The 19,253-nt window shown below is 39.6% G+C and overlaps 1 protein-coding gene across 2 annotated transcripts in view; it reads right to left on the reverse strand.

The window, feature by feature from the left end:
* Nucleotides 1–3,665: 3,665 nt before the first annotated feature.
* Nucleotides 3,666–19,253, reverse strand: part of HLF (HLF transcription factor, PAR bZIP family member) — a 57,211-nt gene continuing 41,623 nt past the window's right edge. Inside the window, exons 3-4 of one of the 2 annotated variants that reach the window (XM_082271756.1) lie at nucleotides 10,161–10,381; nucleotides 3,666–5,578 (exon numbers count right to left, since the gene is read on the reverse strand). In XM_082271756.1, the coding sequence (XP_082127882.1) occupies nucleotides 5,363–5,578; nucleotides 10,161–10,381 (437 nt within the window). In that variant the 3' untranslated portion in view covers nucleotides 3,666–5,362. Of the gene's footprint in view, nucleotides 5,582–10,160; nucleotides 10,382–19,253 lie in introns of both variants that reach the window. The other variant, XM_082271755.1, reaches the window with a different exon arrangement.

The raw sequence follows: 19,253 nt of genomic DNA on the forward strand, positions 1-19,253 counted from the left end.
TTTCAGAAGGAATAATAATGTCCATGTTTTTATGACAAGTGCACTTTAAATGTGCTTCACTTTGAAACATGTAGTTAGCATTAATACTGAAGAACCAGCAATACATTATTTACCACTAGTGCAAGCTGTCGAAAATAAAGAGACATTTTATACTGTATTGCTCATATTAAGACTATCTCTCCTTCTAAACCCTATCAAAAAATAAAAATGCATTTACTCTATGATCTACATAGAGTTTTAAAAAAAAAAAGTTGTGGATACTTTTTAAAACTGTAAACCCCAATAATAAAAGTTCAGTAGCATAATTAACATTCAAATTTTGCCTTGGGAAAGCAATATCTTTTTATTGTAACAGAATATGTTAAAAAAACAAAAACACAAAAGGTAACACAATAATACATACTCTATATTTAAATTTCTTTAGTTTTCCATCTTTACAATGTCTTGTCAAAACTTCACTTAAAAGGAAGCCATTGGTCGACAAGCCTTTAAAATATATTTAGACTGTACAAGTGTAGTTCATAGTTAGAAAAACCCATGAAATTATTTGGAGTAACCATGGTATAAGACAACACCATTACCTTTCTTATATATTACAAGTTTCTTTCACATTCATTCATATACAAAGTCAACCTGAGGCCAGGATTGTGCAAATATAACCAATGAAACACACCACATTCTGTTGCTGCTGTAGTGGTAAATAGGAGGTCATAGAGCATTTTTTTTTTAGACATTTCAATAAATGAGGCTCTTTTTGGGAAGTGTGGTAGAAAATGACTTACTATGTGGCTTGTTATGAAACATAATTCCAGTTTGTCATTTCCCACACTTTTTTTTACATTTTTATACAGAGTTTGTATCAATAAACAAGCTATACAAACTCAACTATAACAAAATCACTGCTTGTAATTATAAAGTTACCGTAAACCCAGCAAGATCCCAGCAAAGAACGATCATCACTATAAGTATCGATCAATCTTTGAAATTTTATTTTAAAAAATGCCTGAAAATAGGCTTTAAAGCATATCTAAACCCAAGCACCAAAATATATTGCAGCTCACTAGTTTCTTTAAACGTGGTGGCTTCAATTGCATCTTTTAAGGATTTTTTCCTTTATTTCCACCTGGTGATCCTGCCGGTAACATACCTCCTGTACTAGGGTGACAATGCTCATCTACTGTATCTATGGAAGAGAAGCCTTGTCAACAACCTCTCCGCAGCTTCATGACCTAAAGGGGAAGTAGTGTGTAGTTCAGAGAGGAGAACAGAAGAGGGCTGATAATACTGTTTTAAGATTTCAGTGCAGCACTGTTAGAATGCACAGGAAACTACAAGGTCACAAAGGATTTCTGGCACGGTCACCAGGGATTCTTTGAATAAAAGCTACAGATTTAAATGATTAGATACAATTTTTTGAATGATATCAATGATTTAAAACTTTTATGAGATTCTAGTAATTGGGTTTAGAGGTACCTTAGATATTGGTTTATCAAAGTCTGCCTTCAGTGCCCTTCAGTGTGTGCAGGCAAAAGCCCCCACATCCATGCACCTAAGATTAACACAGCTATTATAAGCTTTGATAATCACCTGAAATGTTCACCTTTAGGGAATCAAATGTTAATATTGCAACTCCTGTAAAATTTGAAAAACATCCTTTTAGGTTAACTGTCCTTTTAATGGAAACCAATATTGAAGAAGTATGGAGAGCACCAATGCCAATCTGCATGATTGTTCTGGGTCAGTAATTCGGAAAGTTCTGAAGTCAGAGCCAACCAGGCAACTAGTATTTTCTAAAGGAGGTCAGCAATGGCTGCCTACACATTTCTGCATACAGGTTTCCCTTTAAGTAGTCTTTAAAGTGGAAATATTAAACAAGTGATGGCCAGCATAAGACCTCCAAAAATACAAAATATGCAGTCCTTGCTTGTGTTCGTGCTTCAAACCCATTCAACACTACAGTTCCATCAATATTCCAAAATCAAAATATACACAGAAAAAAAAAAGGATGCTGTATTTGCAGCTCACACACAAAAAAAAAAGAAGCTTTTTTTGCGAATTAAACTTGTTTCACAGCTACCAGATTTAAAATGACATCACAAAAAGTACAAATTGAATTTTTAAACACTAAAAACACATTTGTTGTTTTTTTTACAAAAGTAAAAGCTGTACAAACAGTTATTGTTAAAAATGCAATAGTTAAGAAAGATAAAAGGCTTTTGTGAGTGGTGTAAATGTGGACTACCGGGCTTAGCTAATAAGGTGAAAAATGCAGGTCTTGATTAATAAATGCTGACTGGTGGCTTTGCGTTTGGTCATTATCACTGCCCTTTCTAGGGCCTCATTAGTTAAGCCTGTAGATGCACATCGTGGCTTACAGCTGCAATAAATTTAGGCAGTTGTAATAAAGGAACTGCACTAACAGTAGAGTTTATGAGCAGCAGATCTAAATGTTTTTAATTACTGATTAATTGTAATTATTTATTTGAAATAAGAAACAATGACAAATGCATAATGGCTGGTATATATACAGTATATAGGCATGAAATTGAATGTCGTCTATGTACTGTAACCATGTTCAAATGCATTATCACTGCAGTTTTCATGAACTGTCAATATAATTTATTATCAAATGTTTGATTTTTGGAGTGAGAAGTAATTCTATCTTGGTCTCTAGCCTTCTTCTACCTCCAGGATAAAATATAAACTCTGAGCTTGGCTTTAATGTGGAGCAACTGTTGTGATGAAATCAAGTATTTCCTCTATATAATCCTTTAAAGAATCCACTAGAGGGCATAGAAACATTTATATAATTTTCTTATTAAGGATAGTCAACAGAAATAAATGGTGAACTCACTAGCAGGTAACAAGGTTAGCTTGGTCAAGAAGGTGTTGCAACTGGGGTTCTCCCTGCCAAGGTCCTGACAGATGTAAAGAACCATAAGGAGGTCAACCCCTAGCCAAAAACTGCTCACTAAAGGGAGTCACAAGTTTTTATTTTGCAAAATTAGCCACAAATGTTATGGTTATCATCCCAAAAAGAAATGTGTGTGAACCTAGGAACCTGTGTGGGGGAACCTGTGTTAGGGAAGAATATCACAAAGTGATGATGACTCGTCCCCTAAAGCCTGGCAGTTGTCAGTTCAGATCCCATAGCAGTAATTGCTTTGCTTGAGCTGTCAGTCCAGGTATTGCTGAAAAGCCCAATATTGCACAAAAAAAATTTCAAATAAAGCTATCACATTGTGCATAGAGAACACTTAGCGAGGAAAATAATCATGTACCAATGAATTTTTATTTTCAATAATGTTTTTGAAACTGTCCTTAAGGTACAAAACCAAATAACCTGTTCATATGTAGACATAAGCAGATTGTAACTCGAGCAATTTCAATTTGTAGACTCTGACAAATCTGCTTATCCCTTTACTGCCCTTTTTCGTCTCATAGATGTTATTAAACAATCAGGTACCTATCAAATTAAATTACTGAACCTTGTAAAATCAGGTCACCTAAACTGTTTTAAAGGATCTTGTTAAAGAATGTAAAAATTCATTGTATACTCTATACTGATTGGGAGGAACTGCGAAAAAGCATTCTGGTGCAGGCTGATTAAAGAAGTATGCCATTACAATAATAAAACATTAGGGCAGTGCTTTAAAGAGATTCTATAGTATTTTACATGTTTTTTAGATACACATGATCAGCTTAATGCAAATAATCTGACTCATGTGGTCTGGAAAATAGTTTGTAATTATATGCACATAATGGCAATCATATCTGCTCATTACAGATGCATGCTGTGCTTCCTGCTTAGAAATTCTGCACAGTGATTGCATAAATCAGTTCAACTCCCTGTTAACAGTATGTATGTAGTTATTTATTACATGACACCCCAACATCAGGTTCCAAAATAGTCCTAAAGGAGAACTCTAATTAGTATAGAAGAAAAAGTACACGTGCAAAAAGAAAAAGTGCTACATACAAAGTTTAGCACCCACAGGGTTAGCAGCTAATCAAAATTTGTCTAGTACTAGTGTGGGTTGAGTAAAGGAAATTCAGATTGTTTGCTATAGGGTACAGTACTTTTTACTTATTGCTGTGCTGTATACTGAACAAGACTATTGGTATTTAGCTCAGGAAAAGGAGGAGGCAGTCTCTCTGGACAAAAGAATGGCAGTGAGTAGGGCTTAGACTTAAAATTGGGCTCAGCAACAAAGTGAAACTAAATTTACAGTAGGGAACAGAATTAGGTTTTCTATCTAATATAGATAATTGCAGGTATTTTGTGGTGTCTGCTCCTATGCAAAATTAGAGTAGACACCAACAATTTGAGCTCATATTCCATCCTTGGTTCTCTGCATACTCTCTACCCTCATCAGATTAGCAGTTGACAGTGGACACTAACATCATCTTCATGGTATATAATTGATCTATTAAATATTCACCTTCAGTTACAGATAGAGCTGAATCACATACCGACTTCCTATATTTCTTAAGAAATTTGGCGTTGAAGCTCCCACCTGCGTCTAATAGTTGCAACACACCTGGTGCATTAGTCAGGGTTCAGCTTTCGCAAAACTAACTTTTACTGTAAAATAAATGAATGGTCCAAAAAGAGGAGGGAGACCCTACAGAATGACTGTGGTGGGTGGGCAAAGACCGGACTCCGCTGTAAAGATTCTGCTGCTAGAGCCCCCATAAGACACAAGAAGACAATATTTTGTTCAGCTTGCAGGAATCTACAGGAATAGTGTATTGTTTTTGGGTGGTTCAACCTTTTTTGCACATCTCAAATGAGGCAACAGGAATGCAGTCCTCCAGAAAGCTCTTACTTCTGTCCTGTACCCAAACAACATTTTAGTAAAATGACATAGTATATATATATATTTCATTTCTCATTGATGGAGACACTGCAGTATAATGAACATATTACACAATGGACAATGCATAATGAACAGTTTATACAACTCAGACCACATGACTTGCAAAGTCAACAAAGGTCATTATATTTTTCTGTAAATTCTTCTTGCTCTATTTTGCTTAAGTGTCACTAGTTTCAGCTTCCAGAGCAAAACGATGGGGGGAAAAAGCAATTTGCTACAGCAGATATTTTCTTTTCATTATTTTACACAGTCAAGGTAAGTGATACCCTTTTCATAAAGCGCTTCGTAGTATGGAAAGTGCCAAGACGAAAACACAAATGAGAAAAAAAAATAATAATGAAATTGTAATGGTAAAAAAAGAGAAATCACAAGTCAGTTTCTTCTTCCAGTAAAGTGCTGATGACAGAATTAGGTTGGTACGTGTTTTAGTGCTACGCGGCAGAGATGAAGGTGTCCGTGTGTCTCCGTAGCCATCAAGGCTTTCAGACGGGCCCGTGTCGGGCTTCATATTTTGCCAAAATGTTCTTGCATTTTCCCAGCTCTTTCCTGAGGTCGGCCACCTCCAGCCTTAAGGCAGAATTCTCCTTCTCAAGGAATGAGGCTCGGATGGCGATCTGGTTCTCTTTTAGCCTTCGTGCGTCTCTTGACCTCTTGGCGGCCATGTTGTTCTTTCTGCGCCTAGCCCAGTATTTTTCATCCTGCTCATTGGTTCAAGGACACAAAGAAATAGATGTTAGACTTGGAAAAACAAAGAATTACTTGCACTTCATTCAAACGTGAATTACATGAATTAATACTTTAACTTAGATATATTCCTCTACAGTCACAATGGATCTTTGTGTGCACCAAATGCCTTTGAATACCCACATATTACCTTCATAGCCTGTGCAGAGAGCAGTGCTGTGGTAGGGACCAAACAGGCCAACCCACTACAGGCTACCTGTAGAAAACTACAGGAGGGGGTGGAGACAAGACCACTTACCCTGCACAAGGAGAGAGACCAGCATTTGATTTCAGATTTTAAATTAAAAAGTGCACCTAAATTTGTGATACACCAAAAGTTAAGTCATTTGCTCCTATTGTTAAAATTTATTTTTTCCTTATTTATTTATCAATAATGTGCAGTGCCTCTGTACAGCATTTTTCTCATTGTAATATAAAATGTTTTTCTCATTGAATACACTTTATTCTGGGACTTTTTTTTTATTCAATATATTATCACAGTAACAGAACTCTAACAGAATATCTATATATATATATATATATATATATATATATATATATATATTTGTATAGAGGCGCTGCACATTATTGTTTAAGTTTCAGTTGGGTTTTGCATGTAGACCTATTGCTAGCTGCCTTCTCTATATCTCTAGCGCAGACTTCTTTTTTTACTATTTGCATTTCTTATTGCCCCCATGAGTGGGAACTATGGTAAGTGCTTGAATTGTATGTGCATGTTTCTTTTAATAAAAAATCTGAAGCTAACATACAAGCCTAAACCCACTTTTTTTTTTTGTTTTTAGTTTTGGTGAGAGTGGGGAAGATATAAAATATCTTTTTAGGTTTTAATTTTTGTCTGTGACCCCACTGGGAATATTTTCCTAGCTTCCTTTCCCTGTGGCTCCCATACAAGAAATTATTAGAGCTATTGTCATTGGACATAAGGGACTAGAATAAATTTCCAAGCCTTCTCTATTTGCAACATGACAGCCAGAGAGTCCCCTGTTGGACAGAGAAGAACAAGAAGATAGGTCAGACCGAATAAAGAGAACACTAGGCACTGTTTACTTGGTTTGGGGTAACTCCGCTGTTTTGTTTTTACAGTTCGATAGTGGCCTATCTGTTCTTAGTTCTCAAGGTATTGCTAACACTATCAGTTCACCTTGGGCAATATAAACAAATTCTACCTCACCTCTCTAAGAAATTTCATAATGCAAGGCTATGCAGTGAAATAACCAGCTTTTCAGATACTCATGTCCTTGTTTTCCCCCTAAAACCCAATTCCAGCTTAAAGTGTCACTAAATGCAATTTGTTTCTTAGTTTTAGATAAAGTGGGGAGGGATCAGAACTTTTGTAATTTTGTATTGCTGTCTGTACCCCCTTTAAGGAGATTCCCCCTCTCTATTTGTCCTGTTTACCGAGTTTACTCTATTTGTCCTATTTCTCCTGTTTCACAGAGAGTAAAAGAAACTCCCAAATTTTGGGTTGAAACCAGAACATGAATAGAGGGGAGATCTTTCAAGGGGGAGACCCTGCAGACACCCCAGAATTCCCTCATGCGATTTCCTCTCTCTGCCCGTTTTGGCTTCGGGACAGAAAGTTAAAGGAAATCTCTGCAATGGGACCCAGATGGCACTCTATCTAAAATGAAATAAAAGCTTTACCTGTAGTTACATTTTAAACCTTTTATTAGAAGTGAAACTCCAGTGAAAACTGCATCACTCATTTTCCAAACTGGTGCCACAGAGAGAGGAACTGCGTGGAGATATTTCTAGTTGCGGACAGACAGAAATTAATTCTGACATCATTTTAGCAATTTCCCACCATATCCAAATCTTTGGGCAGGCGGGAAGAGAAAAAAAGGGTTGTGTCTACATCTAGGCTATTCAAAAAGGTAGTGGGTCTTTTGGTGCACTTTCAAAAGGTTTTTCGATGCACAATAACGCATAAATGGGACTATCTGTAGGTTTTGGAGCATCGTGTTGAGGTTTTTCGATGCACAATAACGCATAAATAGGACTATCTGTAAGTTTTGGAGCATCGTGTTGAAAAAAAAATAGCCCAGTCTTTTTTGTTTTGTTGTGCTTCAGTACTTTGAGTTATGGAGCTGGAATTGCATACTTGCCCCAGGGTCAATGACTCAGTATCGAAGCCAGAAGGTCACCCTAATGGCAACTAGCATTTTCAGAAGCATGCCAATAATGTCAGCCCTCATGTTGTTCTTTAAGGCATAGCACAACCCCCCCTGAGTGCAGCCCACCTGGAGGGTGAAGAGGGCCCAAGAGGAAGATTTGTGAAATAGGGTATGAAGTTCCAGACAGTAGCCACAAAGTAAAGATCGAAGGATCAAGTACGAATGTAGGTTTTCCTTCCTGTAGGCTGCACTTAGGCCATGCCTTAAAGTACAACTTATACCCAAGTTATTCTTTAAGAATCCAGTCACCCCTAAATGAACCTGGGAACCCCCAGATTACTACCCTCTGACTCTATAGATTGATGTTGATCAATGTATACTTTGTAGACCTGTAAAGATGGATTATTCAACCAGGCGCTGCACGTGCATTATATAAAAGTCAGTTGTAATGCTAATTATTTTTTCTTTACCAATAAAATCTTTTATTTAGAAAAAAAAGTCAAATATTTAATTTTTGTGCAGGTCCTTCTACATTTGTATGTAACGGTATTAGCAGTTCTTCCACATAAAGCAAAATTTTAATTTCGGGTTTAGTGGTCTTTTAACAGCAAATCACCAAGCATGTCAACACCCACGCTCTGAAAATCCCTCCAAGAGGACATTCTATTATAAAACCAGAGATCACCACCTACGACTACTTGCTCCAGGCTATAAAACAAACACATCTGCAGTCTTTAGTCTGCCATCTAGTTCACCTGCTTGAAAATCAGATCTGATGCAATTATATCTGCAGGCACCTGAGTCCCCTCCGTGCTTATTTTAACAAATTGCAAAAAAAAAAAAAGCAAATCTTTTAATCCTGCTGTATTCTGGCCAAGGTTGGCGAGCGGAGGTCACGTGCCCTCCAGAGGCGATTGACATGCTTAATCTCCTTAACCCCCCTGAAGAATCAAGCAGCCAATCAGCCGGCTGTGAGGGAAGAGTGAGCCCCAGGGATTAAGTTTGCTGATAAGTGACCGGTGCAGCCGATGTGATTAAAGTGAAATGGAGACACTGTGCCTCGTTGGCTTGGGGCGACTCGCTGCTTCGGATGAGTCGGGTTACAAAATAAAAAAATTTAAATTGCTTTTTATTTTTGTACTCTTCTCAATGAGGTCACATAAAGCTGCGCTACACTAACGTCACATGCAGACAGACAAGTGATCGTAGCGTATCACATGACAAGCAGGTGATATATCTACAAACAGGAACAAGGTAATTTAATTAAAAGGTCAGCCCTCATATTTAGGTTACGGTTGGGTTTTAGTGGGCTGAATCTGGGTCTCTAACATCTCCCACAGATTACCAGAGACATGCATTCTGGAATTACCATTTCTACATCGTGCTTGAAGTCATTGTAGCCGTATTAGTGCACTTGCGACAGAGACAATTGAGTACTGTCCGTGATCCTTTTTTTATTTGCACTAACATACAATTTTTCAGGACAAGCTTTCGGGGTATGTCCCCTTCATCAAGATCTCCTGATGAAGGGGACATACCCCGAAAGCTTGTCCTGAAAAATGGTATGTTAGTGCAAATAAAAAAAGTATCACGGACAGTACTCAATTGTGTCCATTTCTACATCGCAAAGCTATAGAGACCCCTCCCTACTAGTGCAGCAAAAGAAAACCTGCTTCAGTCACATTTGTTACCCCTGAGATATGAGGTGACAACTGCATCTGCCTGAGACACTCTCCTCCTCTACCCTCACTTTCTATAACAACAAACACAAATGTTTGGCTGAGGTTTGAGGAGTATGGTATAGTGCAGTGATGGCGAACCTTGGCACCCCAGATGTTTTGGAACTGCATTTCCCATGATGCTCATGCACTCTGCAGTGTAGTTGAGTATTATGGGAAATATAGTTCCAAAACATGTGGGGTGCCAAGGTTAACCATTACTGGTATAGAGGAACTAGAGTGGTCCACACAGATCCCTGACTGCAACTTATCAGGGATGAGTTTAGGTGTGTTCAGGTCCTAATCAGAACCCACCTGAGCAAGCCCAGCATGTACTGGGCCAATCATAAGTGGCTGGGCATTCCCCCACCCCTCAGCCAATAGCAAACAAGAGCATGTATACCTAGGGCTGCGGGGCGGGAAATGCCTTGGCTGCTCATGATTGACCCACTACAGTGAGAAATTCCTGGGTTCGGACTAAAATCTGAACACGCCTGAGTACATAATAAAAAAATGTATTTACAGACAATAGCGTATAATGTCTTCTACACACCAATATCCTTTAAAATGCTGACACTATTCTAGCATAGACATAAGTATGGCCTGAACTCGCTATTACCAAAAATGACCCCAGGAGAAGCCACTGCAACCCTACACCGAAATTCTTAACAACTAATATATCCTTCACACCGTTTCCAAATTACCTTCAAATCTTCAGGAATGAATACTTTACGAGCTTTCTTGATCATTGGCTGTGGCTTAAGCTCCTCCTCTGAAAATTTGCGTTTCCGTGGGTCAAACATCTCCTGCCCTGGAATGGTGGAAATGGCAAGATCTGCTGGGTCTGGTTCATAGCCCACTGCTACCTGGATGGATTCTGGGTCAATTGGACTTGGCGTGTTTCGACTTGCAGGCAAAATTTGACCTGAAAAAAATGAGCACAATAATATCACTTGCATGAAACTTTATTTTTTTTTTTTAGACAATAAAAATTTGCTAAAGTGTAAGTGATAGGGAAAATATTCATAAACTGGTACCTTAAACTGTATCTAAAGTTTAGTCCAGTGGTTCTCAACTGCATCTCCCCAAGGTAATACTTAAAATCTGGCCTGTTGGTGGGTCCCGAGGACTGGAGTTGAGAACCACTGGTTTAGGCCAACTTTTTTTAAAGTTTGGATAGAGTATGTAGTGTTGAAATTTCCCATTTATTAATTAATGTCCTTGTGCCTGCTGGGGAGATTCACCCTCATTGTTCATTCTGGTGACCACTGGAACTGGAACAGAAAATTATAGTAAATCCAACATTTTAGAGTTGTCACCAGACCAGGAGCTAAAAGAAAGCTTCCAAAAGGCACACCCGTTCCAGTGTCAACCGTCTAAGGCAGGCCATGCATTATACAATTTTCTTGTACATTCTTCCTTTGATCCCCCTCGGTGCTAAACCCCTTCTCTGCCAGTGTCATTAGTACAATAACAGTGCATATTTTTAGCACTGATTACTGTAGTAATGTCACTGGTCCCCCCAAAATGTCAGATAGGGATCCGATCTGTCTGTCGCAATTTCGCAGTCTCGCTAAAAATCGTTGATCGCCGCCATTACTCGTAAAAAACAACTAAAAAAAATAAAAATTACATAAATCTTTCCCCTAGTTTGTAGACAGGATAACTTTTGTGCAAACCAATCAATTTACACTTACTAGTATTTTTTTTACCAAAAATATGTGGCATAATACATATTGGCCTAAACTGATTAAAAATATTGATTTTTTTTATTGGGAATGTTATATAGCAGAAAGTAAAAAAATATTGTTTTGTTTTTTTTTCAGAATTGTCGCTCTTTTTTTGTTTATAGCGCAAAAAAATAAAAACCACAGAGGTGATAAAAAACCACCAAAAGAAAGCTCTATTTGTGGGGAAAAAAAGGCATCAATTGTTTTTGGGTACAGCGTCGCACAACCGAACAATTGTTAGTTAAAAAAGAAGAATAGCGCACGCATGCAAAAGAAATGACTATCAAATATGAAGACAATCCATAAATAAAAATGGGGATTTGGTCACACCATATGGCCATATCGTGCTCAAGCCCACCACTACGTCAAAGTACCCCATTATCAGTGGGTCCTACACTATCCATAAAAAAAGGGGTGAATCCAGCCTCTCTAACCCTTAGAGACAACACTCCTTGGTGGGAGAGATGTGCAAGCTATTTGGCAATTGGGTAATTGTTAGTTAAAGTAACGCAGCGCCTAATCGCAAAAAATGGCCTGGTCATTAAGGGGGTAAGGTTAAAGAGCTGACATGCTATGTCATTCATTGCTAACAACAGTATCTAGAATAGGGCTGATTAAAAGCTCCATCTACTAAAAGGCATCCAGTATATTTAATCCATTTCTAACTAGCACACAGGAGGATCAATTACCTGTGCATAAACATATTTCCCTGATCTGCTACCAAACACACAGCTAATTAAACCTTCCTTCTGCTCTGATAAAAACAGAAGTCTTCATATGTTTTAAAAGTCGTCTTTAGCTTCCGTTTATAAGTTCTAGCCTGTCTAAACCCAAGAAATAAAATGTATTATATTGCAGCTTACCAGTTATTAGATGCGGTTGCTGCATTCGTTTTCTTTTTTTTTCAAGCAAAGTACAGAAAAATATATCCTGAGATGCTTTTAAAGTGAAGTACAGCTTTCACTGTTCACCCAGAGGACCCCTTTATCCATTCATTTAAAGAGGAAGTAAACTTCCATCTTTACATTTTACCTACAGGTAAGCCTATATTAAGGCTTACTTATAGGTAGTGTAAATATCTCCCAAACATGCACCGTTTAGGAGAAATTTACTGAGCTAGCAGCCAGTTACGTCACTGACGCATGCGCTCTGAAAGTACGGCCACCCATACCCTTTCTTCAGAGCAGTGTTCACACCAGTTTGATTGGCAGCTCCCGTGCGCATGTGTGGGAGTGACGTCATCACGGCTCCGGCCAGTGACAGAATCGGAGCCACAAACCCGGAAGGAAGACCGGGTAGAGATGGACGCTGCCTTCAGGGATGGTAACGCATTGCTGGAACGTTTCGTTTTCAGGTAAGTTTAACATAATGTCATAATAATATAATCCACTAGAGGGCGATGCATACTAGCACATTATGCCTTTGCCTTGCAGGCAAGAAAAAAAGAAAAGTGCAGCGGTTTACAACCCCTTTAAAGTGTTACTAAACCCAGGACTCTGCATTCGCTATATCTGGTCTCCCACAGTACACAGAATATGGAAATGCAATTATTTTACTAAATATAAACAGCTACATATCTTTTCTCATCAGCAGTATATAGCAGTCTTATGACTTCTATCAGTGTCTGGGTAAAGCTTGTAAGAGTTTGCATTCTACTCAGACTGTCCTATGAGGCCGCAGGACCCCTGACCCTCTGTCTGGACAGTGCCGATTGGCCCTGTGCTGATCACATGCACCCTCCCGAGAAAAAAAAAAACTCTCTAGCAATACACACCAAACTGAGCATGTGCAGAGTGACTCCAAAGGCTGCCTTATCAGGAGATGCATTGGGGACAGTGGTAGAAGGGGAGGATCAGTGAAGACAATCAAACAGTCTTTTTATACAATGCAGAGGATTAACCCCCTTTCCACAGTGAGTATAACAAGCATGCTTTACTACATATACAGACTGATTTTACGGTTGTGGGTTTAGTAACACTTTAATTTATAACTGCAACAGGCAACATTTATTTTTATTTTGGTTAGGTGTTAGACCCTCTGTCACATTTTTATTGCTGTCTATGGAGATTCACTCCCTTTAGCTGACCTGATCAACAATGTAACCAGGATTTAAAGGAATAGAGGGGAAATCTTCCAATAGGCACACTTGTTCCCATTACAGCTATGAGGCAATAGCCCTCACATTGGAAAGATGTTCTCTTACTTCCTGTGGAGTCCACAGGACAGGAAATGAAGAAAAATCATTTTATTAAGACAAAGAGGACAAAAAAGTTTTTGCTTTAACCCTCCCTTATTCTTTCCAAAATGAATTTAAAAAGTTCTGCCTTTAGATATACTTTAATGCTGATGATTCTCGGTAGAAAATCTGATCCATGAGGCAGATCAGAGACACAATATTGCTGGTGTGGATTCTTTCATTATCACCATTACAAAAAAAATAGAATGTAGCACATTTTGCATTATAAAAAGTATTATCTTTCCGACGTTCTATGCACCTCCTGCTGAGCGGCAATACCACTGTCTCCCAGCAGAGGGCAGAAGTCAATTATCTTCCCACCCAGACGCATCACAGTTCTAAACTGTCATTAAACAGCTGAAAATCCTGATTAAAATCCCTTTTTTTTTTTATTGTGGAGGCAGCAATCAACCCAAAAGGGTAGAGAAAGCAGCCTGATTAAGGAGTCGTCCAAGTGCTTGATTGGCGTGACTCTGAAATTTGCCAGTAACAGAAATAGCTTTCATGCAATCACATGATCTCTTCAGAGAGCGACGGCAGACGTTTTGTTTAATTCTAACTTAATGTTTTTTTCTGCATCACTGTGCCATCATTTCTGAAAATTCCAGCCACCGCCCAACAGCCAATGCGTAGGAAGTCATCACAAATGTAAAAGCCTGCAGGGTGTATTAATATCAATAGGCCTATACTGCATGGCAATTCAAATATTTTCCAGTTTATCTGTGATTTGTGGGCTGCTTAAGGTTTCAGTGGCCTGTTAAATCCATAGCTGTGTCATTTCACCATTGCCACAATTATTTTACTCCACCTTAGGCAGGAGCAGGGCATAGAAAGAAAAAAAATTGTCCAATGCCACCACTAGAGGGCACCTCATCTTGCCTCAAGCATGGTACAGGCTTTTTATTATTTATTACACATCATAGGTTGAACTGGATGGACTATTGTATTTTTTCAACCTCACAAACTATGTAACTATGGGGTATACAATGTACGTTTAACAGCAAACACAAGCACACATCATAGGTTGAACTGGATGGACTGATGTCTTTTTACAACCTCACAAACTATGTAACTATGTAACAGGCCTTTAAAGCGTATCTAAACCCAAAGCCCAAAAATTTAATACATTGCAGCTTTCCTGGTGTGGTGGCTGCATTCGTTTTCTTTACCTTTCCATTTTTTTCTCTTTTAGCTTCACCTGGTAATCTAGCAAATAACACACTTCCTGTCCCTGGGTGGCTACATCACTCCTCCACTGTATCTATAGAGGAAGCCATGGTTGTCACTCTAGGACAGTGATGGCAAACCTTGGCACCCCACGTTTTGGAACTAAATTTCCCATGGTGCTCACCTACACTGCAGAGTGCATGAGCATCATGGGAAATGTAGTTCCAAAACATCTGGGGTGCCAAGGTTCACTATTCAATGCTCTAGGCTCTAGGACAGTGATGGTGAACCTTGGCACCCCAGATGTTTTGGAACTACATTTCCCATGATGTTCATGCACTCTGCAGTGTAGTTGAGCATCATGGGAAATGTAGTTCCAAAACATCTGGGGTGCCAAGGTTTGCCACCACTGCTCTAGGATAATAGCTAGGACGATATTATTTGATGCTGCTCACAGGAAGTCGCCAACTGAAATCCAAAATCCAATGAATGAAAGGAGTGGGCCAGGAAGTCAAGTTGGGGGAAGTAAAGGCTAGATGATACTGGAAATCCTCCAGCCAGAAAATGAGGTGGACTTTTATCTGGCTTGTTGCAGTTTCTAATGCACACTGTGAGCAGCTTACGATGTGCAGTAAAATAGGAGCAGGCAGTTTCAATATCATACAATAAGAGAAACATTCAGCCCTGATGAAGGGGGCCTTTGGGAGCCACCGAAACGTGTTGGATTTTATTATATGAGGAAAGAAATATTCTGTTTGAAATCTCAACAATTGGTGTGGTGCTCCTCATTTCCTTTAGTGGAGTAATAACAACCCAATGGGGTGCTCATGCCCTTCCTCACACTATCCAAACCTTAAAAAATGTTGTGCAAAGTGTGAATCAGAGATGTCACACTCCTAAACAGCCCATGTACCTAGTCAGTGAATGGAAAGCAGCCCAGCCTAGGCTTACTGTGACCCTATTAATTTTCTTAGAGCGCCGCTCCAAGCCTCCATCCAACCTACTCCGATGACCCACTACTCTCAGGTGCCGGTGTCCGAAATGCCCATCCTCACCTGCTGTACAAAGTGTGATTCGAAGACGCCACACTCCTACAGATCCCATGTACTGAGTTAGCGAATAGAAAGCGGCCTCACCCTAAGCTACTCCCAGGCCACGCTCTGACGCGTTTCGTACTGAAATGTGTCAGGGAGTGGCCTGGGAGGAGCCTAGGCCGAGGCTGCTGTACATTCGCTGACTCAGTACATGGGCTCTTTAGGAGTGTGACATCTCCAATTCACACTTCGCACAGCAGGCGAGGATGGGAAATTTAGACGTCGGCCTAAGAATAGAAGAATAGACAAGAGAAGTGGACACATGCAGGAAGATAAATGCTGTCCACATCCTCCTAATAGATGCATGAATATATACATTTAGAAAATTATTATTTTTCTTTCACTGAAAGGATTAATTTAACTATCAATGCCAGCATTACATTATGTTGATTCAAGTGCTCAGTAGGGTTCTTATTTTGAAAAAAAAATGCATGTGTTCATAGTTTTATTTATATACTTAAAACTAATTTATGCACATTTTATTAATGGTTTTACATTTTAAAATGAATTTAGAACTTTTCTCAGCTCCCCCACTCAGCAGCTGAGGTTCTCTCTCAGTCTGGTGATACAATCATACAAGGATAGGCCAGAATCACTGTAAAAAGACACTCAGGTGTCAGGGCTGACAGGTCTACAGCTGGCCATACACGCATAGATTTCTGTCATTCACGGCAGCAGAAACCTAACAGATTCCTCCATCCATGCTAAAGGTTGATGTTCCTACCCTGCTGGCCAACTGCATGCAGACAGTCAGCACCCACAGCCGTCAGAATGCCCAATTTGATTGGATGCAGGTGCCATTGAGCCGACAATTTTTCACCGTCTCCTGAACACTCAACTTTTTTGAGCTGGATGGTCCCGACAGGCACTCACGGCTTGTTTGGTTGATTAATCTTCAGTCATCGGAAATTTGAGCCTTATTTACTGGAACTGGTAGAGTCACTCAGGGTTGAGCCTTGGATATCAGTCTTAAGAACAAAGACTGAGCCAGTGCAGATGCTGGTGGTTGGCGGGTGGTGTGCTGGTGCCTGCTGGTGGTTGGCAGGTGGTGTGACGCAGTTTCTCATTCAGTATGTGCAATATTTGGGTCATGGATGAAACACCAGCCCAACGATCATATGGCTGGGTGACAGAAGAAGAAAAGGTTTTTGAGATTCCCTTGAATGCCCTGCTTCATTGGTAATGATTAAGCACACAGTGTAGAGTGTGAAACGCGTCTACCTTGTCACTATTGTCACGTTGGGATGTCCAGCTACTAAATCTGGATTTTGACTTCATCTGGAGTGCCGCCAATCCTTTCTTTTTCATTCGCCCTGCTTCACTAATTGAGGTTGTCGTCGGCTGCACACAACTCTGTGGCCAGGAGGTTACCCTGCTTTCCTACATTACAATGTTACACACAAATTTACCAAACGAACGATAGGGGTGGTGTACTAAGGTTTGTGGACTTTTTTAGGCCAACAACTGACAACTTTAGCCTTGAACATAGGAGGAAAACTGGAGTGCCCTACTGGCTTCTATATAACGTTCTTCCTCAGCAGAAGTGCCCTATAAAGGTCCACCTATGGTACAAACACGTTTTTCCAATCTAATTTACTGGAACTGGTACAGTCACTCAGGGTCGAGCCGTTAAAACCAGTCCACGATCCTAATTTTACCTTGTAATCCTCTCTGAAATTAACCCTTCTCATGCGCTCGGTGGACCGCAGCAAGCAGACAGGTGGTAAAGACAAGGCAGATTAGAGCAAGCTTATCAAGAGTAAGCCTCGTCCGCCAAGACACTTCCATGCAAACCTTTGCTGCGCTGGGATTGATCAGTAATTTCAATCCCTTTGATTAAAATAAGTAGCCAATTACAGGAGAAATGGGAGGAACACAAGAAAGAAAGCAAAAGCTAAGCCACTCGATACCTCCTAACTTTTTGAGATCAGGAAGAGGAACACCTTTTTGCACAAAGCATGTAGGCAAAAGCCCATAGGCCACAAAAGAAATGTATTTATTACAAGTACTTATATAGCGCCGTCAATTTACACAGAGTACATACATTTGGACACTCACATTGGTCCCTGCCCTCAAGAAGCTTACAATCTAAGGTCCCTACCTCACATTTATACATGCTAAGGCCAATTTAGAAAGGAGCCAATAAACCGACCAGCATGTCTTTTGGAGTGTGGGAGGAAACCCATGTAGCCACAGGCAGAACATGCAAATTCCAGGTAGGTAGTGCGGTTGTTAAGATTCAAACCAATGACCCTAGTGCTGCTAGGCAGGAGTGCTAACCACTTAGCCATTGTGCTGCCCAAATAATACACTTTTCTCACTACATTTTTCCCACCAAAATGTTTCCTTTATGCTGGCTTTTTAAAGAACAAATTCAAAAATGTAAAGGTTGGATAAAACGTTTGGAATGGTATGACACTTTCGCTAGTTAATAAATATGTTTTTGGATAGAGGTCTATATTAGTACAAAAAAGAGTAAATCATTGAGAAGGAAAGACATAGGGATTTGGTTCCAAAAGAGGGACTGTCCTGTTCAATGGGTATTATAGATGGAACCTATGGGCTGAGTCAACCCCTGACTTTTTATACTGTTCTGCTGCCGACACTAGCAAATGCTCTTTTTGCTAAACGTATAACTAAATGCAAAACTTTTTTTTTAGTTTTGGATAGAGGGGAGAGAAATAAGAACATCTGTCAGTTTTTATTGCTGTCTGTGCCCCATTAGGAAAATTCACCCCCTCCATTTGTCCTGTTGACCATTAACATTGAAAGTAAAAGTTAAAGAAAATCTCAAATTTTGGGCTTTCCTCAGAAAAGTAATAGAGGGGAAATCTTCCATTGGGGACACTAGTTCTGGTGACCTGGGGGTCTCTGGGAGATTCTTTTAATTTGCAGGGATTTCCTCTCACTTCCTGTTTGGCTATGGGACAGGAAGTAAAGGTAAATCTCCCCAATGGGACACAGAGGGCCAAAATAAAGCTTACAGGGGTTATACCCTCCCTTACTCTATCCAAAATGAAAAATAAAAGTTTTGCCTATAGTTCTACTTTAACTCCTGCCCTTGTTTTGTCCTCACAGGAGCATTAAAGAGTCCATCAAACACTCCACTACAGTGTTCTAAGCCCAGGTCAAGGGGGGTGTTCTTTTTGAAACGGGCTGGCAGCTATTTGCCTTTGTGCTGTAATCGGTTAACATATTAAAAATATCAAGCTTTTAAGTTGTTGGTTTGGTGCCCTCATTGGTTTGAATATCGCTGGATTTCCCAGTTTGGTTGATGCTGTTTTTTTCAGGATCCCCCTGGATGGGTGTTGAGTTGCCTAACCCAATAACCAGATGTGATGACTGACCTGTTATAATTCCCAACACTTTTAATCCATTTGGAAGTTTCGGGTGTTGTATATTTCAGCTCCTCCCGTTACATTCTACATAATATAAGTTACCCAAAATTCCAGAAGGAAAAGTGGTGACCCTTCATAATGGTTACAGCAGGTGTGCAGACTCAAGAAATCACCGCAGTGATCTCACCACTGGAGTCTCCTAGGAGAGGAAACTTCCAGTTGGTATAACTCC

This window comes from Pelophylax lessonae (assembly GCF_965119305.1).
Source record: "Pelophylax lessonae genome assembly, chromosome: 11".
Lineage (NCBI taxonomy): Eukaryota > Metazoa > Chordata > Amphibia > Anura > Ranidae > Pelophylax > Pelophylax lessonae.